The sequence below is a fragment of the Mus caroli genome, chromosome 9, assembly GCF_900094665.2.
Source record: "Mus caroli chromosome 9, CAROLI_EIJ_v1.1, whole genome shotgun sequence".
Taxonomy (NCBI): Eukaryota; Metazoa; Chordata; class Mammalia; order Rodentia; family Muridae; genus Mus; species Mus caroli.
The window spans coordinates 47,829,127-47,854,228 of record NC_034578.1 but is presented as its reverse complement, the minus strand read 5'-3'; the positions used below and the strand labels follow the sequence as shown (position 1 = coordinate 47,854,228).

General features: G+C 37.4%; 1 protein-coding gene across 4 annotated transcripts in view; it reads left to right on the top strand.

Annotated features, from left to right (window-relative positions):
• Sik2 (salt inducible kinase 2) overlaps nt 1-25,102 on the top strand; it is a 119,283-nt gene that overhangs the window by 10,283 nt on the left and 83,898 nt on the right. For all 4 annotated transcript variants that reach the window (XR_002378774.2, XM_029481051.1, XM_029481053.1 and 1 more), the window contains exons 2-3: nt 966-1,082; nt 3,941-4,004. Coding sequence is in view for 3 of the 4 variants with exons in the window: in XM_029481051.1 (XP_029336911.1) it covers nt 966-1,082; nt 3,941-4,004 (181 nt within the window). In the remaining variant the exon portion in view is untranslated. The remainder of the gene's footprint in view (nt 1-965; nt 1,083-3,940; nt 4,005-25,102) is intronic.

The following is a 25,102-nucleotide window of genomic DNA, read 5'->3' as shown; positions in this document are numbered from 1 at the left end:
ATAGGCTAAGAAGTATTTGAAATTCACGTTAAAGTTTCTTTGGAACTTACTAGAATTAAATATGGGGTTTTTTCTTTTTTTTTGGGGGGGGGGGGTTTCAATTACCAAATATTTTACTTAAATCAGATCACCTTATTCCAAATCTATGAATTTCTAAAAATTAGTTCTTTTCAGTTATATGAAAAGAAAAAAAAAGCAAAAAGAAACATGTAAATGTTGTTTCTGAGTACTTGTCACTCCCCTTCAAATTCCCTTTCTTTGGTCGTATATTTAGTTATGGCAGAATCAGGTCACATCATCTTCTGAAGTTAAACTCTTAGAAAGTTCAAGTTAATAGAGTTTTACACACTTGGAGTTTTGCATTTTAATTTTATCCCATTTATATTCTCATAGATTAGTTTTAATATTTTGCATTTCAGTTTTTTTTTTGTTTTGTTTTGTTTTTAGTGTATCTGTGGGGAGAATCTGGGAGGAGTTGCAGGAAGGGAAAGAATATGATTAAAATATATTGTATGAAAAATGCTAATAAAAATGTTTAAAGGCTTTCAGAAAGTAGAAAAAGTCTCTGTGTATTATTTGGATCCTGTTACTGTTCTAGAAAATCTTTTCCGCAATGTAGAAACTGACATCAGCTGCTTCCCACTTGGCAGATACTCACACTGTATGGAATTTACAGTGAGATGGTTGGTTGAAAGTGCTAGGACTTTTTCAGCTAAAAGTAACTTTGAAGAGTTGCTTTGTATAGCACACTAAGGGCTCTGCCAGACAAAATTTATTGTGCCATGTAATTAGTAGAAGCTTAAAATATGTATGTTGCATGAACAAGCAAATGGACATTGAATTACACTAGCTATCAGAGTAGGCAGGCACCTACAGGCGCCATCTCAGATATCTTTTCCTAAGTCTTACCTGGAGACGGTTAAGTGTTATATAGTAATTGTATTTATGTGTCTTCTGGGCAACAGGTGGCTATAAAAATAATAGACAAATCACAGCTGGATGCAGTAAACCTTGAGAAAATCTACCGAGAAGTACAGATAATGAAAATGCTCGACCATCCTCACATCATTAAACTGTATCAGGTATGGCTTCCCCTTATTTCTCTCCTTATGCTTTCCACATTCAAATGTCTGTTTTCATTGTGATTTTTACCTGTATGTTAGGTTTTCTAGTGTGCTTTTTAAGAAAAAGTTTTTAATATTTCTATATATTTAAATTTGTAAAAATGAAACTGGGAAGCTACTTGATAATATAACTTGAAAATATAATATAAAAGTTGTCTTTTAGACTACCAGCTAGCTATTTTAAAAATTAGCAGTTGTGCCTAAACTTGCTGGGTTTGCAAAGGTAGTTGTACCATAAATAAGGATGTTATACACATTGTTTATTTGAAAAGCTTATGTTTATGTTTTATGAAATCAAAAGTCTAGTTTATTGCATAGAGGCAAACTTTGTAATACCTAGATTTATGACTTTCCTTTCATATTTTTTGATGAGTCATAAAAGTAAGTCATTTTTTAAAAAAATCAGTTTTATTAAGAATTTTTGTGGGCTGAAGAGATGGCTCAGGGGTTAAGAGCACTGATTGCTCTTCCAGAGGTCCTGAGTTCAGTTCCCAGCAACCACAGGGTGGATCACAACCACCTGTAATGGGATCCAATGCCCTCTTCTGGTATGTCTGAAGACAGCTATAGTGTGTAATAAATAATTCTTTTAAAAAAAAAAAAAGAAAGAAATTTTGTAAAGTAAGCTGTGTCTAAGTTTAAGTTATGTGTTTTGAAGGGAATGTTTTCTCAAATTTTTAAAGTAGTATTTCATGTTTAATAATCAATAAGCTATCTCTTAAAGTTTCTGTTGGTTAATGTACCATTTCTTTCAATTAAAAATGGCTTTTAAACTGGAAGGTCCCGATATGCTGACCTGTGGCTTTGATGCCCTGTGATAGGTGCACCCATGGTATGCTGGACTTAATCTGTTTTCAGAAGTTTTGTGAGCTGATAAACATCACATTAGTAACTCAGTCTCAGCAAGTGTTTACTATTGTAGGAATAGGATTAAAACTCAGAGCCCTTTTCTCTGAAGGCCAGTTCTGTCTGTCACACCACTGCACTCACGTGGGCTACCCAAATGTATTGGGATTGTAAGAAAATGTTAAAACTTCTAGTTTTGTTTATTACGTCCTTGAGTGCATTTTATACAGGACACACATACATAGTTTGTTCTCTCTCTCTCCCTCCCCCTCTTTATGTATACATACGCATGTACATATACTTGTATGTATATCTATACATATGTGTATGTGTATACAATTGTAAACAATGTAATTGACAATTTCAACTTAAAAAGTTGGAAACCATCAACTTATGATATACCCCCAAAGCATGTAAGAATATGTATGTTGTACCACTCAAAACAGTTCCTAAAATTCTAAAGCTGTAGAAATCTAAGTCAAAATGTATCAGACTTTCCCCTGTAAACATTTGTTTTACATTTATCCTTAGATAGTTCCATAATCATTTTAGAAGTGCTAGTAGACCATGTTCTAAACTGATTCACCCTGACTCACATAATATGGCCAGCTATATGTAAAGTTGAGTTACTATTTTAACTTTTAGTTCCAAATTGTCAACAATTCTTTTTTTTTCCTTTGATGAAGCAAAGTCCTAAGCATATATTTTAGTGCAAAATTAGTGTGCAGCCTTTCAACAGACAACTATTAAAAGAGTGTTGCAGGGCTAGGGACATAGCTCCTTTGATAAAGTATTTGACCTGCAAGCTGGATGACCTCAGTTTGGTCCCTAGAACCTGTACAAAGCTAAGGACTTGAGTGTGATCCCCAGAACCTATATAGTAAAAAGACAAGACTAGTAATGTACACTCACACCCAGCATGGATCCCTGGGGCTGGAAGCGCCATCAGTCTTGTATAATCAGTGGGCCTCAGCACAAGAAGAACCCCTGTCTCAAAGACAGAGCAGGTAGCTTCTGTGGAGCACCTGAGCCTGACCTCTCCCTTCCACACACTTGCACACGTGCACACATACATGCATGACACACACTCATGCACACAGACCCTCACCACACATACAAGTTCTACAGAGAAACAATCTAAAAGGTGCTTAACTTGAATCTCATGGTATCTATTCCTATAATTCTAAAAATCAAATTGCTAACAATGATATACTTTCTTTTTGATCCTACAGAAGCTAATTTAAGTGAAAACACAGTAGAATAAACAGCTTGCAAACAATGATTTATAATTTCAGGGAGCTAGAGAAATGGCTCAACAGTTAAGAGCATTGGCTGCTCTTCCTCAGAACCCAGGTTCAATTCCCAGTAATCACTTGGCAGCTCACAACTGCCTGTAACTCCAGTTCAAAGGGATTTAATACCCTTACACAAACATAGATAGATGCAAGCCAAACACCAATACACATAAAATAAAAATATATAAATCATTAAAAAAATAAATAAAATTACAGAAACTTGTAACTATTAAATAAAGTACAGTAGGGAAGAACATAGATTCCACACTGTGCTGGCTCAGCTAGACTACAGCCTTGCTAACACAGCACACAGACTTAAGAGACAGTGGAAAACTCTGCAAAGCTTATTCACCTCTGTACACTTGAATGTGCATATGAATCACTTTTGTTAAAATGTCAGTTCTAACTCAGTAGTACTGGAGTCAGGCCTGAAATCCTACATTTCTAGCAGGTACTAGCTAGCAGCTGCTCCTGCTGCTCCATGGACTCACACTTAGAGCAAGGATCTAATATTCACAGAAAGGATCCACGAGTGTATACCAAGGCTTGTAAATGTTTCTGACTTCTCAATTGTCCATAACTTACTCCTTACTTACAATTTTAATTTATGCAACTCTATGGAATGTGGTAAAGTAATCCTTCCTATCTTACTAATGTAGGATCATTTATCAATAGGTAATGGAGACCAAAAGTATGTTGTACCTTGTGACAGAATATGCCAAAAATGGAGAAATTTTTGGTAAGTTTTTTTTTCCTTTACTTTTTTTTTTTTTGAACTTGAGAAAGTCACTGGCCTGTATAAATGGAGTATTTCAAATTAATTTTTCTGATTATTTAAGAATTGATAATATTTTAAGTCAGACTTATAAAATACTAGGTAAGTTAAAATATGGAATATAACTTTTTCTCATATACATGGTATTAAAAGTACTTCTTAATTTTCTTACTTGCATTAGAGACTAGATAGCAAAAGATAGGGAGAAACTTGCCACCTTACAAGAGAACTTTTATTTTTTTACGTCTTACATTCTGTTTATTGAGTCCTGCTTTGGCTTAGCCTTGGGGGGAGTCAGTGGTGATCTGTGTGTAATCCCATGGCTTCTTAAGCTACACTATAGCTATAAAACGTTAGTTTAAATAGGTTGCTTTCAGGCATTTAGCTGTTTTCAGTTTGAGGCTATTATACATAATGTTGCTATGGCTGGTCATGTACAAGTCTTTAACTTCGGCAGTCCCGACATAGTATAAGAATGTTAAAATAATATACTTCTGTTTTGCCTTGCCTGACCATCATGGTTTTCTCATATTGTACTGGAGCCTATTTTATAAAACACAATACAGCATTGTTTTTGTTTTAGCAGTATATCCTCGTTAGCAGAGATTTCAATCTTTTCAAAATCCTATTTCTCAGAAATTACCATTTCCATATATTTTGTATACCTAAATATTTTCACTTTGATTTCTTTGTGTGGATACATAGTTTCATGCAAGGTCATGTTCCTTTTGCTTGAAGGAGTTTCTTCCTATTTCATGTAGTGAAGGCAATAAAATTCTTCAGTCTTTGTATATCTAAAATAGTCTCTCTGTTTTCTGGTATAAAGGGATTGAACTGGATTTTCACTGATTTTAATAATTTGATAATGTGTTATTGTGGTTTTCTTTAGGATTCTTTGATTTGATGTTCACAAGCTGTTTAGACTTGTAAAAACAATGTTTTCACTGAATTTAGAAATCCTTCAGCCACTGTTTTCTTAACTGGTTTTCTGTCCCATCTCTTTTTCCTCTCCTTCAGAGTTTAGGCCATTGTATTCTAGGCTATTTGAAATTGTCCTACAGATCAATAGATTTTTTTTTTCTTTTTCTAACCTATGTTTTATTTTAGGTAGTTATTTTTTTCTGTCTTCAAGTTCCCTAGTTTTTTATTCTACAATGTCTAATCTGTTTTCCTAGTTAGATGTATTTTTCACCTCAGACACTGAGTAAATTACAACTTGACTGAAACCCTTGATTTATAGGAGTATATGTGTGTCTCGCTTTGTGTGTTCTGTGTCTTTATTTAGCTATTGAACATCAGGGATACAGTTACAATAATTTCACATTCATGTTTGCTAATCTTCAGCATCTCTGCCAGCTCTGGGTCACTTCTGATTGGCTACTGTTTTTCTTCTGTTTTGCTCATATTTCCCTGCTTCCTTGCATCAAAGGATAGAGACATGGAATGAAAGAGTAGTGGTCATATTTGAAAACACAGTCCTATATGTATGAAGTAAAAAGGATTATTAAGAGAGAGAGAAGAGCAAATGCAGAGTGTCCCTGAGGCCACAGAGTTCCAGTTTGTCCAAGGATTAACAAACAGTCCAGCATGGTTGGAGAGAAAAAAGCAGGAAGTGGGAGCAAGAGGAAGCAAAGAAAAGAACTAGTGGGAGATACTAGTCAGAAAGGTAAATCAGAGGAGTAAGGAGCAGGCTTAGGGGCTTTGCAGCTATTGAGGTATGGCTACTACTGCAGGTTTTCAGTAGTGATTGAGATTTCAGCATGGGGCTGGAGAGAATGCTCAGTGGTTAAGAGCACTGGTGCTCTCCCAGAGGACGCTGGTTCAATTCCTATCACCTCCATGACAGTTGAACTGTAACTCCAGTTCCAAGGAATCTGACACCCTCTCTGGCCTTCTTGAACACCAGGCACATATGTGGTGTACAGACATATGAACAGGAAAACACCCTTACACATAAAATAAAATAGACTTAGGCAGCCAAGTGATTGCCTGAGTCAGCACCTTCAAATCATCTCTAAGACAATGCTATTTTGAAAGTAGATTATACCTGGAAGATATAGAGAGCAAGAGATCTGATTGGACAGTGTTAACGTAGTTGCTGACAGTTGTTCAGGATGGAAAGTCATCATTGTGTGTGTGTGTGTGTGTGTGTAGTGTAGTGTACATGTGTAAATGTGGAGATATAAATTGACATTAAGTGTCTTCACTCTACATCTTTTTAAGTTTGAGGCATGGAACTCACTGTTTTGGCTACTCGGCCTGGCCAGCCAGCCCCAGAGATCCACCACTGGGATTATAGGTGCATACTGCCATGCCAGGATTTTACATGGGTCCTCTACTGAAATCTGTTTTATTATGTAGTTGCAGAGAATCTGATTTCAGGTCCTAATGCTTACAGAGTAATGCTTTACTGGCTGAATCATTTTCCTTTAGCCCTTTAGTTTATATTTTGAAGGTAAAATCAATTCAACTTCTTTGCAGGTAGAGATTACAACAGTAGTGTATATAATTATGGGAGCAATCAAGGTCTAGTTTCCAAGGCCCTCAAACTAAAGAAAAGAAAGTAGCAGACGAGACAGAGGAGGAAAAGGAAGAGAAAAGGGTTTGCTGCAAATCACTTAAGCTACATAGTCTCCAGAGGATGAGTATGCATCTGGGTCAGGTGATACTGGTAGACCAATCACCACTTTGTAGTAGGGAGAACAATTTTGAAAGAACATCTGGACCAAAAGCTAGACTAAAGGCACTTAAAGAACAAATAGAAGAAAAAAGTGAATACAAAATAGATAACGTTTTCAAGGAGAGACGTGTGGAGAGAGTTCATAGGGTTAGTGAAGTCAAGACAAGGCTTTTTAAAGGTCGTGCACACTTTTAAAGGATTGTGTGGCAGGGGTGATTTTGTTGTTGTTTGGTTTTTGTTGTGGGGTTTCCCCCTCCACCTTCAAGAAAAGATTTCACTGTGTAATAAGCCATTGATGTTCTGGGACTAACTTTGTAGCAGGCTGGCCTGCCTCTGCCTCCTGAGTCCTGGGATTAAAGGCGTGTGCTACTACTACCGCCCGCCTATATTTTTATAGCTTTAACCTGTAGTTTTAATAAACTAGAAATGGCTTTACATGTTAGATATCATCTTTATGAAAAGGATATAGTCTCAAGTTTTGCTGTTGTGATTATTGAAATAGACTTGGATCACACTAGCATACAAGTTGAGGCACACTTTGTAAACTTTTACAGCCGGGCGTGGTGGCGCATGTCTTTGATCCCAGCACTCAGGAGGCAGAGGCAGGTGGATTTCTGAGATCGAGGCCAGCCTGGTCTACAGAGTGAGTTCCAGGACACAGCCAGGATTACACAGAGAAACCCTGTCTGGAAAACCAAAAAAAAACCTTTTTTGTATTAAACGTTTACTCTTCCCAAAAACTATGTGGCTACCTAGGGTAATGTTCAGTTTAAGTTTTGAAAAGGAGAATCTGTTTTAGATAGGGAAGTTTGACAGAGTGTTAAGTTAACTTTCCACTCTGGTACAGTTCATTTGAATTCTGAAGTCAATGAGTAATAAAACTTAATTTTAAAATATGATGAAATCCTTGGATAATATTTACTGTTTAGAGTAGAAGACTCTAGAGGAATCAGAGATCATTTAGTACAATTTATTTTTATTTATTTTGGCTTTGTCATTCACGAGGGTTGTAGCCTGACAGAACTCAATGTCTTTTCTCACAAAAAAAGACTATTTTTCTCTCTTCTTTTTTTTTTAAACTTGGCTTCATCATGTGCCAAGTCATCTAATCTAGGATCCTTGATGTCAATATTGATTTCATCCCCTGTATACCTCGTTGAATGATTTGAAATTCTGCTTGTTATACTTCCCATATCTCTCTCAAAAAATCTGCATCTCTCCTAGGAATATGTGTTTTGAACTCTATGTTAGTGTTTATCTTTTAGACGTAAGACTTTAGAGTCACCACTTACCTTTACAAGTGTTATTTTAGTCCTACTCTGTGTTGGGAGAATGCACTGTTCCTTTTGATTTCTTTTTCACTTTCTTATTTTTGTATTTAGTTGGACAGCAGACCATACAGTGTTCTTGCAAAAAAGACTTGGAATTGAATCTTCTGTTCTGCAGTTGTCAACCAAATCTAGGCTTTCATCACCTCTCGTCTAAGTTTATGAAGATCTCATGTTTACCATTCTTCCCCCCACCCCCTTTGGTTTTCCGAGACAGGGTTTCTCTGTGTAGCCCTGTCTGTCCTGGAACTCACTCTGTAGACCAGGCTGGCCTCGAACTCAGAAAACCGCCTGCCTCTGCTTCCCAAGTGCTGGGATTAAGGTGTACGTCACCACTGCCCGGCATGTTTACCATTCTTATTTCTTCCCTAGTCAAGTCCATTTTGTTATGCTGTTTGATCTTCCTGAAATATCTTCATTATATTACAACTGTGTTACTAGATTTCATGTACCTCGCGGTTGCTTAAAGCTCAGACTCTCTCCAGTCAGTTACTAGGTTAGCTCCATTAACTGAGTGCTGTGCCAGCTATTCCTTGCATAGTTTATTAATAATCATTAATATAGATAACCAAATTGCAGATTAAGCACCTGTTTTAATCAACTTTCTTTCTTCTTTCCCCATCCTCCCTCTCTCTGTTTTCTTCTCCCTTCTTCTCCTCGGTTTCTATCTCCCAAATTCTAATTTTTGCAAAATGTATGGTATTGGAACGAGTAAACTAATTTTCCAAGGTTTGTTTTCTTTTCCAGTCTGCCTTCATTTCCTACTCTTCCTCCAAGGCAACCACATTCACTTCTTTAGCTCGTTCATTAGTTTGGATTAATTTCCATTTCTCTAATATTCTTATATTTCTGTTTCTAGGGTTTTTTTTTTTCTTTTTGGTTTTTCAAGACAGAGTTTCTCTGTATAGCCCTGGCTGTCTTGGAACTCACTTTGTAGACCAGGGGTTTTTTGGGTTTGTTTTGTTTTTTTAAGTACAGCATTTTGAATGCTTCATGAATTCTTCCCCTATATGTAAAAGAAGTATGCTAAGAAAGCATGTAAGGACCAGTTGTAGAAGACTTTGTATGTTAGAATAAGGGGTTAGCATTATTTCTTAGGGTGAGCATCCTTCAACCTAAAAATAATGTATGAATGGATATTTCAGAAAGATAATCCAGAGGTGGTGTGTAGTCTGACATTGAGCAGGGAGAAGAGGTGGTTTAAGTGACTATTTTGTTTACATAGAAGAAACGAAGGAAAGGTCTGAGTAAAATGGTAGATGTTAGCATCACACAAAAAGATTTTAAGTATAAGAGATTTCCAATTCTATAAATAAGACAATTGATATTTGTTGAACATTCCTAAGGTAGGTGCTAAAGTACTTAATTTGATCATTCAAATCTTTTAAAAAAAAAACTTTATAAGGAAGGTTCCAAATTTTTCCTTTTTTTGTTTATTTATTTTTTAATCTATTTACATTTCAAGTGTTATCCCCTTACCCGTCCCCCCCCCCCCCCCCAACTTCCTATCCCATACCCCCACCCCCTGCTTCTATGAGGGTGTTCCTCCACCCACCCACTCCCGCCTCCCTGCCCTTGGTTTCCCTATACTGGGGCATCTATCAAGCCTTCATAGGACCAAGAAACTCTCCTCCCATTGATGCATGACAAGGCTGTCGTCTGCTACATATGCAGCTGGAGCCATGTGTACTCCTTGGTTGGTGGCTTAGTCCCTGGGAGATCTGGGGGGTCTGGTTGGTTGATATTGTTGTTCTCAGAAATTTTTCTAAAGTTGTTCAATAACTAAGTGACAGATTGGCCTTGGATGAACTAATGAGGCAATCCCAGGGTCATCACTACCAGTAATTGTATGTCACCTTCTCCTGAGAGATCTTACTGACTCAGAGTTAGGATTTAAAGCAAGTAATAGTGAAGAATAATGGTGAAACTGTTGACAGCAATATGTAGGTCTGGCTTCAAGTAGAAAATGATGAATTCAATTTTAACATGTTGGAGGTGGTAATAAAGGCATTTAGTTTGATGTAGACAGTTGGCATTTGAAGATATGATAACAAAATTCAAAAGTGAGTTTACTGCAACCGTAAAAATGCAGCTATCTTACAGGGGGCAAAGGAATGGAACTAGATCCTTCAGCATACACTTTGCAAAAATTAGAATTTGGGAGATAGAAACAGAGGAGAAGAAAACAGAGAGGGAGGATGGGGAAAGGAGAAAAGAGTTGATTAACTAAAGTAGGTAACTTAATCTGCAATTTGGTTTTCAATGATTATTAATAAACTATGCAAGGAGTAGCTGGGCACAACACTCAGTTAATGGAGCTAACCTAGTAACAGACTGGAGAGTTTGAGTTTGAAGTAACAGTGAGGTACATGAAAGCTACTAACACAATTGTAATATAATGAAGATACTTCAGGAAGATCAAACTGCATAACGAAATGTACTTGATTGAATTAGATCCTTCACTAAAAAGGATATTCAACACAATATTTATCAGGGAAATACCAATTGAAAACCCCATTAAGGCAGCATTCTGCATCAACTAGAATGGTTAAATTTAGAGATGGACAATAGAACTTCAAAGAAAGACTATGAAGCAACTACAACTTCCATACTGCAGGTGGAAGTGTAATTTGTGTGACTACTTAGGAAACTGGTGGTTTCTTATAAAGTTAAGCATGCCTTTTTCCAGTCATGAAAAAGCTCTGTTCCTAGATGCTTAACCAGGAAAAGAACAAGTGTTCTTACAAGTGACTTATCCAGGAATGTTCATAGCAACCCTTTTTATAATGTCAAAGGAAGAGAAATCAAGATGTCCACCAGTGGGATACTGTATCCAAAAGTCTGTGTATTATGTATGCAAAGGAAGATGGTTCTGAAGGCAAGAGGAGTGCTCTTTATAAGCCTACAATACCACATAAATAAACCTTACAGATACTGCTGAGCAGGAGTCTGAACACAAGAGTACAGTTGAAGCAGGTGTGGTGGCACACACCTATAATTGCAGCACTCAGGAGGCAGAAGCAGATGGATCTCATGAGTTTGGGGTGAGCCTAGTCTACACAGTGAGTTCCAGGACAGTTAGGCTTAAGTCTCAAAAATAAAACCGAAGAACACATTGCATTGATGGTTATAGAACTTGGCAAGTATTTGTCATTAGAGACAGGAGAATATAAAAGCCCTTATATCACCTCTTACGTACAATGAAAATCTCAGAGCTACATCTATTTATCTATCACAAGACCTTTCTGATGCTCCTTTTCGTTCTCAAAATAGAACATACAAATTTCAGATTTGTGCTAATGTTGATCTGGAAACCCTTTGTTCTCTATGTCTTTCAAGCCTTCCCTCCTTTCCTTCCTTTCTCCATCCCTCCTTTATTACTTCTTTCAAACTAATTGAAATTCTATCTAGTCAAAAGTTTTTCTTAATTAATTCTGTCTATATTGATTTCCTCATAGGAAAATATTTTAAGTTGTTATTCTGTACAACTCATATTGATAATATATCTACAAAACTAGTTTTCATTATTATTAGTCTTAACATCTTTTTGTTTCTATTGTATTTTGTTATTGTTATGTCTGGATTTTGTGTATATAGTGTATGTATGTGTATCTGTACAAGTAGAGACCAGAAACTAATATTGGGTATTTATTTATTTATTTATTTATTTGATCTTTTGGGTTCATTTATTACTGAAAATGTGCTGAAGAGAGTAAGAAATTTTTTCTTTTGTAGTAAGCACTAGAAAATATATACAGAGATTAATTTTAACACAGCTTCATTTCTGCTTTTTTTTTTTGTCTAGGTGAAGAATTTATTTAAAAGTGGGTAGTGAGTGCTATTTTTCTTTAATCCAAATATTATATGAATTATGATACACTTATTTTTATACTCAGATTTTGTTATCTTAATTTAATTTTCTTTGAAAGAGTTTATTTCATCTTATATCTTACAGCATGAGTATCTTTTTATATTACTCTACACCATATTTTTCTTTTCAAGACAGAGTCTCTTACTGAGCCTAGAGGTCACTCTGAGCTACACTGACTAGCCAGTTGACTGCCGGGAATCCTGCCTGTCATCCTCTCTCTGCACAGGGATTGCAGATCAATGAGTGTTACCATGCATACCTATTATGTGGATGTTGGGGGTCCTCAGGCTAGAACAGAAAGTACTTGACTCACTGAGCCATCTCTGCACTGTTTGCTTGCTTTGTGACGAGGTCTCTTGTAGCTTAGAGCTTTATGTAGCTCAAGATTACCTTGAATTTCTGGTGTTTGTGCCTTCATCTCCTAAGTGCTTAGGATCAAACCAGGACTTCTTGCCTGACATGCAAGCATCCTACCAGCTGACAGCTGAGCTATCTCTAGCATTTCATGTCTACCTTTTCTCTCTAACAGATTGTAAAAGTACTGGTTAGGATTTAGCAAAATACAAACCATTTTATAAATGCCTGTTGAGTGAACAATGTAATAGTCTACTTTGGCCTTTATAGGACTTATTTACTCAAGGAAGCCAAGGAGAGAATGCTGCCAGTGAAGTAGTCTCAGGCACTTCTTTGTTCTGCTTTTGAAAGGAGTGTTTACTCTTGGGGAGATAAACATGAATGAGGAAATACCAACTGAATCAAGGGAGAAACTGGTTTCCTCTAGAATCCTAAGCAGTTTTTTGGTATTTAATGATAGTTCCACCTTATATTTAACTTTACTCTGTCTCCTATTCTTCCCTTAAAATATCCTTTTCAGGTATCATGGTAAATGAGCGCATGTACATTTAACCCTGGTAACTTTATTTTCTAGATCTTAAAATACCTAAAAGATACCATTTTCTCTGGCGCCTATAATATGCAATAGCAAATGAATATGCTTTAAAAGATGTTGGCTTTTTCCTTTGGACTTATAGGTGTGATTAATGAAAGTTATTCAAGTGATTCAACATTCTTTAGAACTATTTCTTGCTTATCCCTGTGGTCACGTGCAGTAAATGGTGCAAAAATCATAGAGCGGTTGCCTCGGCAGACAACTTGGGTCCTGTTCAAACAATTAAACCGGCAGTCAGCAGATTCCGGCCTGGTAATTAAATTACCCATAGCCTTTGTTTTCAGATTTCTGCCCCTTGATATGCTGTGTCTTTTCAGGCTGAATTTGTGCCTGGGGTTTATTGATTCATTTCCTGTCTTTCCCTTTCAATGGTAACACACTGAGATGCCAGCTGTGATAATTGAAAAGGGCTTTGTTTAAATCAAAATACCTTTAGACCATTCCTCAGAGAACCAGAGAGACAGTCTTCATGACTGTTGATTACTATCTTAATAGTCTAAAGATAATGTTAGATCAGGACCCCATTTGCTTTCGATTTTTGCTTTCGGAATTGGTACTCACTTCACATAACTAGTGTGACTCTAATTTAACTTTTAGGTTTTTAAAATTTTCCTAATTAAGGTCCCAGGGGACTATTACTTAAATTTACCTCCATCTCTAGTTTTTCCACCATCGCTTTAGTTTAGACTTTCATCATTTCTCATTTTAGTTACTTCATCTCTGCCTCCCAATTAGTCCCTCATAGGGTCCAGTATTACTGTCAAAATGATCCTTCAATCATAGCCAGTCTCTTCTGTCATTTTTCTACTTAGACTATGTACCTTCCAGTAAATTCAGTATCAAATAAAAAATTAGTGTGCTAATTGCCCATTCCTATCTTCCTTTCCAGTCCTATTCTAGGCGTGTGACTTTTGAATTGTATTGGCTGAGCACATAGATCTGTGGGTAAATGTTATTTTCACACATTTGATTATGGTAGATGCCAGTGTGGAGAAATTGAAGGGGTGTGCAGATGGTGAGGTAAAACTAAACTATCCTTAGAAAATTTAGGATGGTCCCCTTATTGTTTATTAGAGATGTGAAATAATGTTATCTTTGAAGATATCAGATCTAATTGAATTATATGTAAATTTAGCCAGTATTTAGAAAAACTAGGAACTCCATAAACTCCAGCATGGATCCTGATTGAGGGGTCACTGACCTTTCCTCTGGCTTTTATTTAAATTGGGCAAATATTTAAAATGCCCAGAGAAAGGTCTTGTGTTCTAATTCTAGTTCCGCCTTTAACTGCTGATGTAGACATCCATGGGCAGGCCACATAATGTTTGTAGACCTGTCTTCCTTACCATATCAACAAGCAAAAATCTGAACTGTTTGAGTTTCCCAAGTGCTATAGTTGGTACTGGGCTGGAGATTAAAAAACAAACAACAATGACAACAAAATCCGAAAACAGGAATGGCTTGACCATTGCATTAGAGGAGTTTATGCAGCCTGCCTTTAGTTATGGCTAGAGACTGACCTTTGGTGTGTGGGTGGTGAGCTGTTCCCATGTCCAGCAATCCCTAGTTCAGCCACAGTGAGCTGAGAAAAGTACTGGCCTTGCACGTGGTTGCATCCATATCAGCCAGATCCCATGGATGTGAAGACACTGACAATCTGTTTTTACTTGTTTCCAGGTTGTTTTTTGGATGGATTTCCGTTAAGTGAATTACTGTGTTAAGTAATTTGAATCTGATTGTATTAATGGGGCTCAGGGAATATTTGTAAAGAGAGAACCAGATGAAGAAAGAGAAGCTGATTGTATCTGCTGAGAAGGATGGATTACTGCTAAGGATGAAATGAAAGGTAGTAGTCTACCTAGGGGGTGACCGTGTTATCCCTTCAGCAAATACCTTAACTGCTTCCACAAAAGAGTTTGCTAAGATTGCTAAAAATGTTGTTTTCCTACAAAATAACATGCCTTTGCTTTATATTCTTAATGAGTAGTCTGATTCGCAGTTTCTTCATTGCCTGTGTTTTAAAAATTATACCTTATTGAGTCCAAGTGATACATTATTTATTGTGGACAAGGTCTAGGTTAGGCAGTGTTCTAGGTTCTGAGGCTTCATTGGTGAATCAGTGAGTTAATGAAGGTTCTTGTGAGTTAGTTTTGTGTCTTTAAGCTCAAATTCTTTTTATCCTCGGTGTTCTGAAATGATGTGCCTTTGAGTAAGCATTCTGACTGGTACTGGAGCTGGAAGTAGTCCTTTAAACCTAGTGTACTGGCTGATTTTATGTGTCAATTTGACACAGGCTGGAGTTATCACTGAGAAAGGAGTTTTAGCTGGGGAAATGCCTCCATGAGATCCAGCTGTGGGGCATTTTCTCAATTAGTGATGGGGGGATGGGGAGGGCCCCTTGTAGGTAGTACCATCTCTGGGCTGGTAGTTTTGGGTTCTATAAGAAAGCAAGCTGAGCAAGCCAGTGGAAGCAAGCCAGTAAAGAACATCCCTCCATGGCCTCTGCATCCGCTCCTGCTTTCTGACCTGCTTGAGTTCCAGTCCTGACTTCCTTTGGTGATGAACAGTGGTTTGGGGGTGTAAGCTGAATAAACCCTTTCCTCCCCAACTTGCTTCTTGGTCATGATGTTTGTGCAGGAATAGAAACCTTGACTAAGACACCTAGAAACCCTTTCTTCGATTCTGGTGAATTGTTCTAAACTACATATTGATGGTTCCTTTCAGAGCAGTCTTCTCTTTCAGGCAGATTGTTACTCAGTCACTGAGCCTCCTGTTCTGTCCTATAACTTTCTTTATCTTTTTGCCTTTCATAAACTTTATCTTTTAATCTTTGATGCGTTGTTTGTATTTTTAACACTGAAGAGCTTAATTTGTTCCCTATTTTTTTGTTTTGTTTTGTTTTTTGTTTTTAAGATTTATTTATTTATTTAATATATGTGAGTACACTGTAGCTGTCTTCAGACACACCAGTAAAGGGCATTGGATCCCATTACAGATGGTTGTGAGCCACCAAGTGGTTGCTGGGAATTGAACTCAGGACCTCTAGAAGAACAGTCAATGCTCTTAACCACTGAGCTATCTCTCCAGCTCACCCCACCTCCAATTATTTTTAAAAGTAGCTTTTCTTATCTAATGGTTCTACATTATCTTATTTTAATTCTCTGAGGAAAAATTGAAAAATTTCTCACTATATAGTCTCTCTTTTGCCTCCATGTTGATTCTATGATCTGTTTTTGTCTGTGTGTTCTATTGAGAGTTCTTTTATGTTTATTGTACATGTTAAGTTGTGTCTTTCTACTTAAAAGCCAGGAACTGTAACAGTGATTGGAAAGTGAGCCAGTGAGTGGGAATTTTTTCCACTATGGGTTTTATTGAGGTGATTTATTGAGGTGATTGGCTGCATTCTTATGTTGGGGATTCCCAGTATTTCTGTATTTGCACCTGCGATGGTAAGATCCCTCCAGTCTTCTGTCTAGAAGTTAGAGGGCCTTGGCAGCTATGGGTTTCATGAGTGCAGGATCCAACATGCACCATGCTTAATATGATAATATTCTTTCTCCCAATTTTGTATGTCTTGAGGCACTATTTCAGTCTTAAGAGAGTAACACTCTAGAATTGAACTGTGCTAAAAATCAGAATCAGCATGCATGCCTCGTTGCATAGGGTGAGACAAGAGAGCTGGCGATGAGGTTACTTCTTAAGCCTTCCTACAGCTGATGATCTTTCCTTCAGTTTCACCTTGTACTAACTTTTGGAATTTCTTATGTCATGAGTTCCTGAATACTTGGGAACATTACAGTGTGAATTACTGATCCCTCATGGTTTCCATTGCTGAGGCTTCAGTTTTCTCAAGTTCATAATTTGTTTCTAGATTCTCGTTCCTTTCTCTTTCTCATCCTAGATCAATTTCTATTGCCTGTTTCTCTCTTGATTGCAGGCAACAGTGTGTACTGTAATGTTAATGTTGAACATGAAATCCACTTTGTCAAGTTTCTGGAATTGATTTATTGGTCTACTTTTAAAGAACACTCAGATTTGGTATAGGCAGTTGTTCCTGCTCAGTTTGATCCTTCCGAGCTTTGTTAAGAGCCGGGCGTGGTGGCGCACGCCTTTAATCCCAGCACTTGGGAGGCAGAGGCAGGTGAATTTCTGAGTTGGAGGCCAGCCTGGTCTACAGAGTGAGTTCCAGGACAGCCAAGGCTACACAGAGAAACCCTGTCTTGAAAAACCAAAAAAAAAAAAAAAAGATGCAAGTCACCTTTACTCTATTGGTTTAGCTTTGCTGCTGAGGTTGCTCAGCCTTGCCTTCTAAAGTCTCTGCTGAATACCTTGGTTGACCATCAAAAGCTCTTATTGGTTTAAATGATTCTCAACTTTAGAAAGCCCTGAAAGTCTTTCATTTCACAGGCTACAGTCATTCTTTAGCCAATCGTACAGACTCATCCTAGTCCAGCGTCTTAATATTTTACACAGACCTTTTAGGCAGATTTCTGGCCTAGTGGTTTTCTGCATACAATTTTCCTCCAGAACTTTGTCCCACATCTTAGGGAAATCTCAGACTTGTATTCTGATTTCTCTGTCTTCCAATGAACAATAGGAACATATCCTGTTTAAAATGGCATCCCTGTCCTAATAAAGTCTACCCTAAACAGAAAAGCCAAGATATCATAGGCCTCACTAAATATTTTTCTTCCCTTTCAGGAATCAGAATCTTTTGTTGACTTTTTTCCAGAGTCTAAGACTAGTAGCTTTTTTTTTTTTAATTTAATTTCTGTGTATAGGTGTTTTGTCTGCATGTATGTCTGTGAATATCCTGTATATGCCTGGTGCCAGGGAGGCCAGAAGAATGCATCAGATTTCCTGAGACCAGAGTTATAGATGTGCAGAGCCGCCTGTGGATACAGGGAATTGAATCTGGGTCATTGTTTTAGTTTGGGTTTCTATTTCTGTGAAGAGACATCATGACCATGGCAACTCTTGTAAAAGAAAATATTGAATTGGGGCTGGCTGACAGTTCAGAGGTTTAGTTCAGTATCATCTTGAATGGAAACATGGCAGCATGCAAGCAAAGCTAGTGCTAGAGAAGGAGCTGAGAGTTCCACATTTGGATCTACAGGCAGCAGCAGTAAGAGAATGAGACCCAGTGGGCCTGGCTTGAGCTTCTGAGACCTCAAAGCCTGCCCCCTCCCCAACACCCCCCTGAAACACTACCTCCAAAAATGCCACACTTCCCAGTGGTGCCATTCCCTATGAATCTGTGCCACTATTTTCATTCAAACTACCACAGTTCTGTAGAAGAGTAGTAGCCAGTGCTCTTAACTGCTAAACTATCTTCCAGCTAAGATTAGTGGTGTACACTGGTCAGTCTTCTAGTTCTAAGGATAAGTCTAGGTCATGGCTATAAATGAAAGTCAAGCATTCTTATTTTAAATCCTGTTCCATTTTTGTTTTAACTTTGTTTATGTGGGTCTTGTCCTCATTTGTTAAGTTTGTTTTCTTTGTGAAGTGGAATTTAGGATTTTTAAGTTCTTTTCATTCTTCCTTTGAGTCTGTACCTTGCCACTGAAATTTCTTGTTACACTCTTTCCTACCTCAGTTAGGCAGCGTCCTTGGGCCTAGGGTTTACTCTACAATCTTGTATGTATTACTCCAAGCTAGACTCATGTAACACCTCTGTCTGTGCAGGTGTGTGTTATCTCAGATGTGAACTTAGAGTGCTTTGACTTGGCTCTATCTTCTGTGCTATTCCAACCAATGATACTGTTGTGGTGCCTTGGCCTTTTCTGTTCCTAACTACATTTGGGTATTAAACACTGGCAATGCTAGTCCTGATTTTTTTTTCCATCTGTATAATCCTTTAACTTCCATAATGATTTTAACCTCTGATTCTTCTCATCAGTTCAATTGGCCTGTTATAGGTTATGGAATGTTCTGTTTTTAGCCCATTAGCTTTTTTCACATAACTGACTAATTAATTAATACAATTTTCTTTCATTTCTACTACTTGATATGTAAGGCAACTACCTAGTTCTTAGTCGTTTATCTCAAAACAGCAAAGTTATTTCTTTTGTCCCCATCTGCATTCAACTATTATTAATTTTTAAATAGATTTACTTTCTATTAAATGTCAGGATTTTTTAAAGAGATACAAACATCATCCATCTTTATCGTTAATAAACTAAAAACATTAAATAGTAAAACATTTTCTCTTTGCTTCTTCATCTCATTGCGAGTCATTTACTTTGCCCTTCATTTGAAAAATATTATTAGGCTTCTTTGCTAAGCACTTGAGGAGGAGAGTACTGGCCAAGGGATAATTTAAAACACAGCTCTGATACTATACCTCGTGGTAAGTGCTATAGAAAGCATGTGGAAAGTCCTTCAGGAAGTCAGGACAGGCATTTATTGACAAGCAGAGATCATATTTGCAGGATAGAGTTAGACTCAGTAGAGTAATGTATCTGTGGACTCCACCAGTGGAGGAAGGGTCAAGTCTCCCTGCTTCCTTTTAGTCCTCATACTCACTTCACCTAAAGCTTAGCAAACACACACACAAGTATGCATGCACACTCGGAAATGCATTCTCTGCCTGTCTTCCCACTGTTAAGTCTGGCTCTCAGAGTTTCCACCATTGTGTCTTACTCTGGGAAAGCAGCTCTGTTCCAAGGCTTCCCTCTCTTTAGTCAATGATTTTCAAGTCTTCAACTGAAGCCTCGAAATTTCCCTGACCTTCAGATCCTTTCTGGCTGCCACGGTACTGAGAAGAGATTACACACTGAGCACATCCCCTTCTCTTCAAACATACTCCTCTGTGCTCAACATCCTCTCCCTCCTTTGAGAGTTTCTTATGCCGTAGGGTTTTCCTTAACTCATCCTTCCTTAGTCTCTATCTAATTGCTTGTCTAGTCTTACAGGGGTTTTTTCTTGTGCGATATTTCTCATTGCCATAACTCCAATTTCATCCTTTATTCTTTCACTCCAGTTTTTTATTAGCATCTAATTAGTCTCTTATTTCTATCATTTCACTCACCAATATATTTATGTATAGATGTCAGTTTACTATAAAATATACTTGAATTACTACTTCTTTTCCTTAAAGGAACATCTTGGAAGCCTAATTCAGAATCCATATGGGAAAAGGAGAGAAGTGGTTCCTGCAGGTTATCCTGTTCGACCCCCACATAACACACTCCCTCGTTTACTCAGTCGTGAAATAAATAGAGTGTAGCTTCCTCCTGGCTGTGACTCAGTGCAGCGGTTAAGATCTTAGTGGAGTGCAAGCGTTCCTACAGTTTGCGTTCTCATCTGCTCCCTCTGTGTATTATGTGAGAGACAATGGGCTTTGGACTCTTATCCTAACCGAGCCACAGACTGAAAAGTGCTAAGTTTGATAAGCCACCTGTGTATATAACTTGAGTTGCCCTAACAGTGTCCCTATTCATAGTGAACTGTAACCCAACTTAGATGTACAAACAGACTGTAACTTATTCTTACAACAAGAAGCTTGAATCTCAGCCAATCACAAATAGCCAGCTGTTAAACCCATTTTTACCAAACCAAGTCCATTTTGTCTCCTGTGGTATATGCCAACCACTAAAACTCAAGTTTCAAAACAGAATTTGTTCACAAGGCAAGCAAATGTGAAAAGACAAGAACAAGATCTGCCTCCTCTCACAGGATTTAAGAGTGGTTATGGGACAAAGAAGCAAGATGATCTAGGATATGGGAAAGGTGATTGGAGGGAATGGGGAAGCATATTGGTGATATATACATCAATAATCAAACTAAATGGCCCTTCATATGACGCATGTTCAGAAAATGGAATCATTATCCTGATTTCATGGTGGTGTTTTTAGGCCTATGATGTTAAAGGAGCACGCAAACACATGTATAGGCCCCAGTGAGGGGTTGGCTGTTTTACCTGGCTTAGGTTAGACAAAAGCAATCTCCAAGTGCCTGAAAACCAATTTAGGAAACTGTCGCTGATCCTGTCATCAGAGGTACTGACGCTAATGAGAGTGTTACTGCTTCTCCTTGTCCTAAGAAATTAGTGATAAAGGCGAGTGATTAAGCAAGTGAAGCTACAAACTTTAGTCCAGCTTTCTGTCAGTTCTACCATGTTCTAAGAAGACAAACTCAAACTGGAGCTATTTCGCCTCTCTGCCTCACCTCTGTCTATTATAGGTCACTTCCTTTTCTTAGCTATAAATATAACCTGCCCATGTGGTAGAGCAGGAGTTTTCTAAACCATTGGATCCAGACTGCTAACCAATCCTAGAATTGCAAATAAACCCAATTAAGATCTGCAGAACTAGATTTGTTAATTTTGTCTTTGAACAATAAGTAACTTTGGAAGTTATTTAACTTTTTAAAATCTCAGATTTTCAATTGTATAATGGTTTGTGTCTGGGATGAATAAATAATACCACATTGCTTTGCACTTATTAAATGTTAATCTCTTTTTCTTCCTCAAGTCAATTTGGATGCTCTGCTGTTCTCCATATACTTTTTTATCTGTATAATCACCCTTCTGGCTAGCTTCTCACTCCCAGCCCTTCTTATAGTGAATTGATGAGTTAGTACCACACCTCCCCAAATTAATCAGTTCTCCAACACCAGCTAAATCTCCTTATCCATCTGCCCAGAGTTGGCTAACATCAGACTACACAGGTTGGAGGGCTTACCCACAAGATTGTCTTCACTTGTAGCACAGTCATAAATGGAAGTTATTGGAACATCTGTCCAGTGTGGCTAGAAATCTTCAAGTTTTGTAATCTGTTAGAATATCTCACTGAATACTGCAGAACAGTTAGCTTATATTCCTGGTTTGTTATAAAGGGTACAATCGATGAACCCAAAGGAAAGAGGTATCTAGTGTCAGGTCAGCGTGGGTAGGTAGTGTACTTACATGTCCATTCTGGACATGCCACCTCCTGCTGCTAGTGTGTGCACCGACCCCTGGAGCCCAGTCATGTGGTGGTTTTTTAGAGAAGTTCTTCTATGTAAGACAATAGATTTAGTCATTGGCCATTGAGGTTTAACTCAATCTCAAACCGCTCTTTCCTTCTCTTAAGATGTAGAGGTAGGGCTGAAGTTCTAAACTCCCTAATCATAGTTTATTCCTCTGGCACATGGCCTCATCCTGAAAATCTCTAGGAACTGACCAGAGTCACCTTATTAGCATAAAGCCTGTATGGTTGAAAGGAAGATGCTCCTATCACAGAAGAATCCCAGGAGTCTTTAGGAGACCTGTGTGAAGAACTGGGCACAGAGACCAAATAGACATACTTATTTTCACAGCTGTAGAGAATTACCTCGATCCCTTTTTTTTTTTTAGCTAAGCAACTCCCCCCCCCCCCATTTTCTAATCCCATTCATTTCATTTATAAAGCCTCATCTGTCCTCTAGTTAAAAGAGGCCTTTCTTCATTCACACTGTCCTCGTGTCATCTGCTTATAAAGCAAGTTTATGTTTTCTCCTGCTGCACAATGACTTCTCTAGAGCAGGATCTGTCCCACTCCCTTTCTGTACCCTGGGTAGCAGCAAAGTGTATGACCTGAGAAACCATCTCAGTGACTGAGGGAGCTGCTATGGCTGCTTCTGTGTTTTATGTTCGTCAGTCAGTCTTTATAGATCTTTGAATACATTATTTCTCAATAATGTAAGTGATTAATTTTTAAAATTAGTACTTACTGGTTTGAGGGATTAGGCAATATTTTGAAGAGAAAAATAGAAAACTATTTACATTAGACTAAGACAGCGCATTTAATGTCTGCCACAGTATCAGACAAGTTCAGAAAATCTTTGTTTTCCCAAAGGAACTTAAAAAAAGGAACATATTGGCAGCATGTATCTCATTTTCTATGTGATTGCTCTCAGCGTTTCTACTACTTAGCTCATATTGCTTATAACAAAACTAAGTACCTTCACCTGTTAAGGTTATTTCTAAACATATATGTTTAAATGTACAATATGCCAGAGTTGTAGAAAATGAAGACTGAAAAACTGAAAGACTCAAACCATCATGAGATTTAACTTCCACACTTTATAATGATTTTTCCCGGTTAACCTCATACCTCTTTGTTAACTAATGCACTTTAAAACTGTTTGGACTACTGTTATTTTAAAGTGGAAACATAAATGAATGAGTGGATAGGGACAAAAACGTGCACATGCTTGATGGGTTTTAGGATAGTTTTAGATTTTAAGGGATAAATTGTTAAGAAATTTAAAAAATAAGCTAATTGTATTTGTGATTTAAATATATGTTAATACTTAATACAGTTCTCTTAAAGTAGTCTATAATTCTTTTGTGTTACTATAACAAAATGCCTTAGACTGGATAATATGATTAATGGAAATATATTTCCTTATACAGTTCTAGAGGCCGGTAAACCAAAGTTAAGATACTGTGGTGGTTGGTAAGGGCTGGAATCTTCATAGGCTGTCTGCTCACATGGTAGAATGGGTGAGGTAGCTCTCTGGGATCTATTTTATATTGATACTAGTCCTTGAATTGTGCTGTTATGACCCATTCACCTCTCAGAAGTGCCCACTTTCTAATATGTCACATTGGGAGATCAGTTTCCACATGAGAATTTTGTTTTGATGGAAGCCATACAGACTTTTACAGTTTAGACAGGCAGATAGAGATAGAGATGCTTTTCTTATGGACATGGGCCAAAGTTTGGAATCACAGATATGGTTGGATGTCTAGCACTGGAACTGTGAGGCTTATGATTTTACATTGGGTATTTCTGTACTTAAATTTCTTCATCATAGGTATTTGTGGCTTCTACTTTTAGAAAAAAATAAGTTGTCATTTGGGGAAAGTGAGACAGCTCTATAGTTGAGTTTAAAGATACTTTAGACAGTAGATTTTTTTTTTTAAATGGTCCAGACAGACTGTAGCAACTGTATCTTATTGCTGAAATATATGTCTGTTTTCCAATTATGGCCTCCCAGTCAGTGTGTTTTGAATTGTTAACAAAAATGAATACTCTTTTACTCTTTGCTAAATTGTCAGGCTCCACATATTTTATAATTGATACGTTATGTAGCTTGTCATCCCCACTGTTGTAGCGCCTATTATATTTCAGGCTGGTTAGGGGAGTGTCACATAGTTTCGTTCTTTTTCTGCGCATTTGTCTCTCCATCTGTGAGTGCAGCGTTTTGTTGATCCTTGCACATATCCTGTGTATCTGTCTATACTCTGACTTTGAATCTGTTAATCAAACACTGCACTGGTTGGTGACCACTGTGCTCTAAAATGATGCATTGCTCTTGCAAGTATGTGGTGATTATTTTCCCTAGCGTAGGTAACATCTTGTCTACAAGTGAACATAACCAAGTAAAAGGATTGGAATATGAGATATTTATAGTGCTGTTGTGGCAGAGTTACTCAATAGGATACTGAAGTATCATTGTAATTATCTCCGTTCACTTACGTGCTTATGTACTTGGGATTAATAATGCTTATGCTATGATAATGCAACAGAGAATGAGCATTTATTCATCCACAGGGATTATGCAAGATAATGTAAATCAGAGCATTGTAAAAATTTTACAAATGGTGGAACATGGTACAGTTGTAGGTCTGTCCTGTTACTGTGCTCTTTTGGAAACCAGATGGTAGTGGCAATGTCATGCTGATGGTGGGAGTAGGAAAGGAAGAGCTCACTGGTTCCTTTTCCAACTTCTTTCTCAAGGCCAACACTACCATTTTCCACAGTAGTGCTTTCACAAGATTTTAAGTTATCCTCACAGCACTCATAAACGTGTTTGAACATCTACCTAAATCTAGGAGAGGAAGAAATGAATGTAAGTTTACTGCAGTCATTTACTAGCAGCACATTGAGTTATATACAAATATAGCATCTTGCCAGCATTCTCAGTAGTCCTGAATGTTTTAACCTTTTAATGTATTGGTCATCCCCCATAAAATATTGGATTAATAGCTGTTAATTGTTCCTTTTGTTACTATGTTAAAGAACTAAAATTATAGCTTAACATTTTTAATTTAAGTTTTGGATCTTTGCTTTAGCAAATTAATTATCTTTTACAAGCAATTAATTTTCAATTTGTGACTTGCCTAAACCATCTGTTAAAAACTTTCTTTAAAAGTAGAAGAAAACATGATTTTTAGAGAAAAACACAAATGTAATTGGCAGCAAATAATAAATTCTGCTGGTTGTTCTTTAACCCTTAGAAAGAAAAGATTTTTTTTTTTTAGAA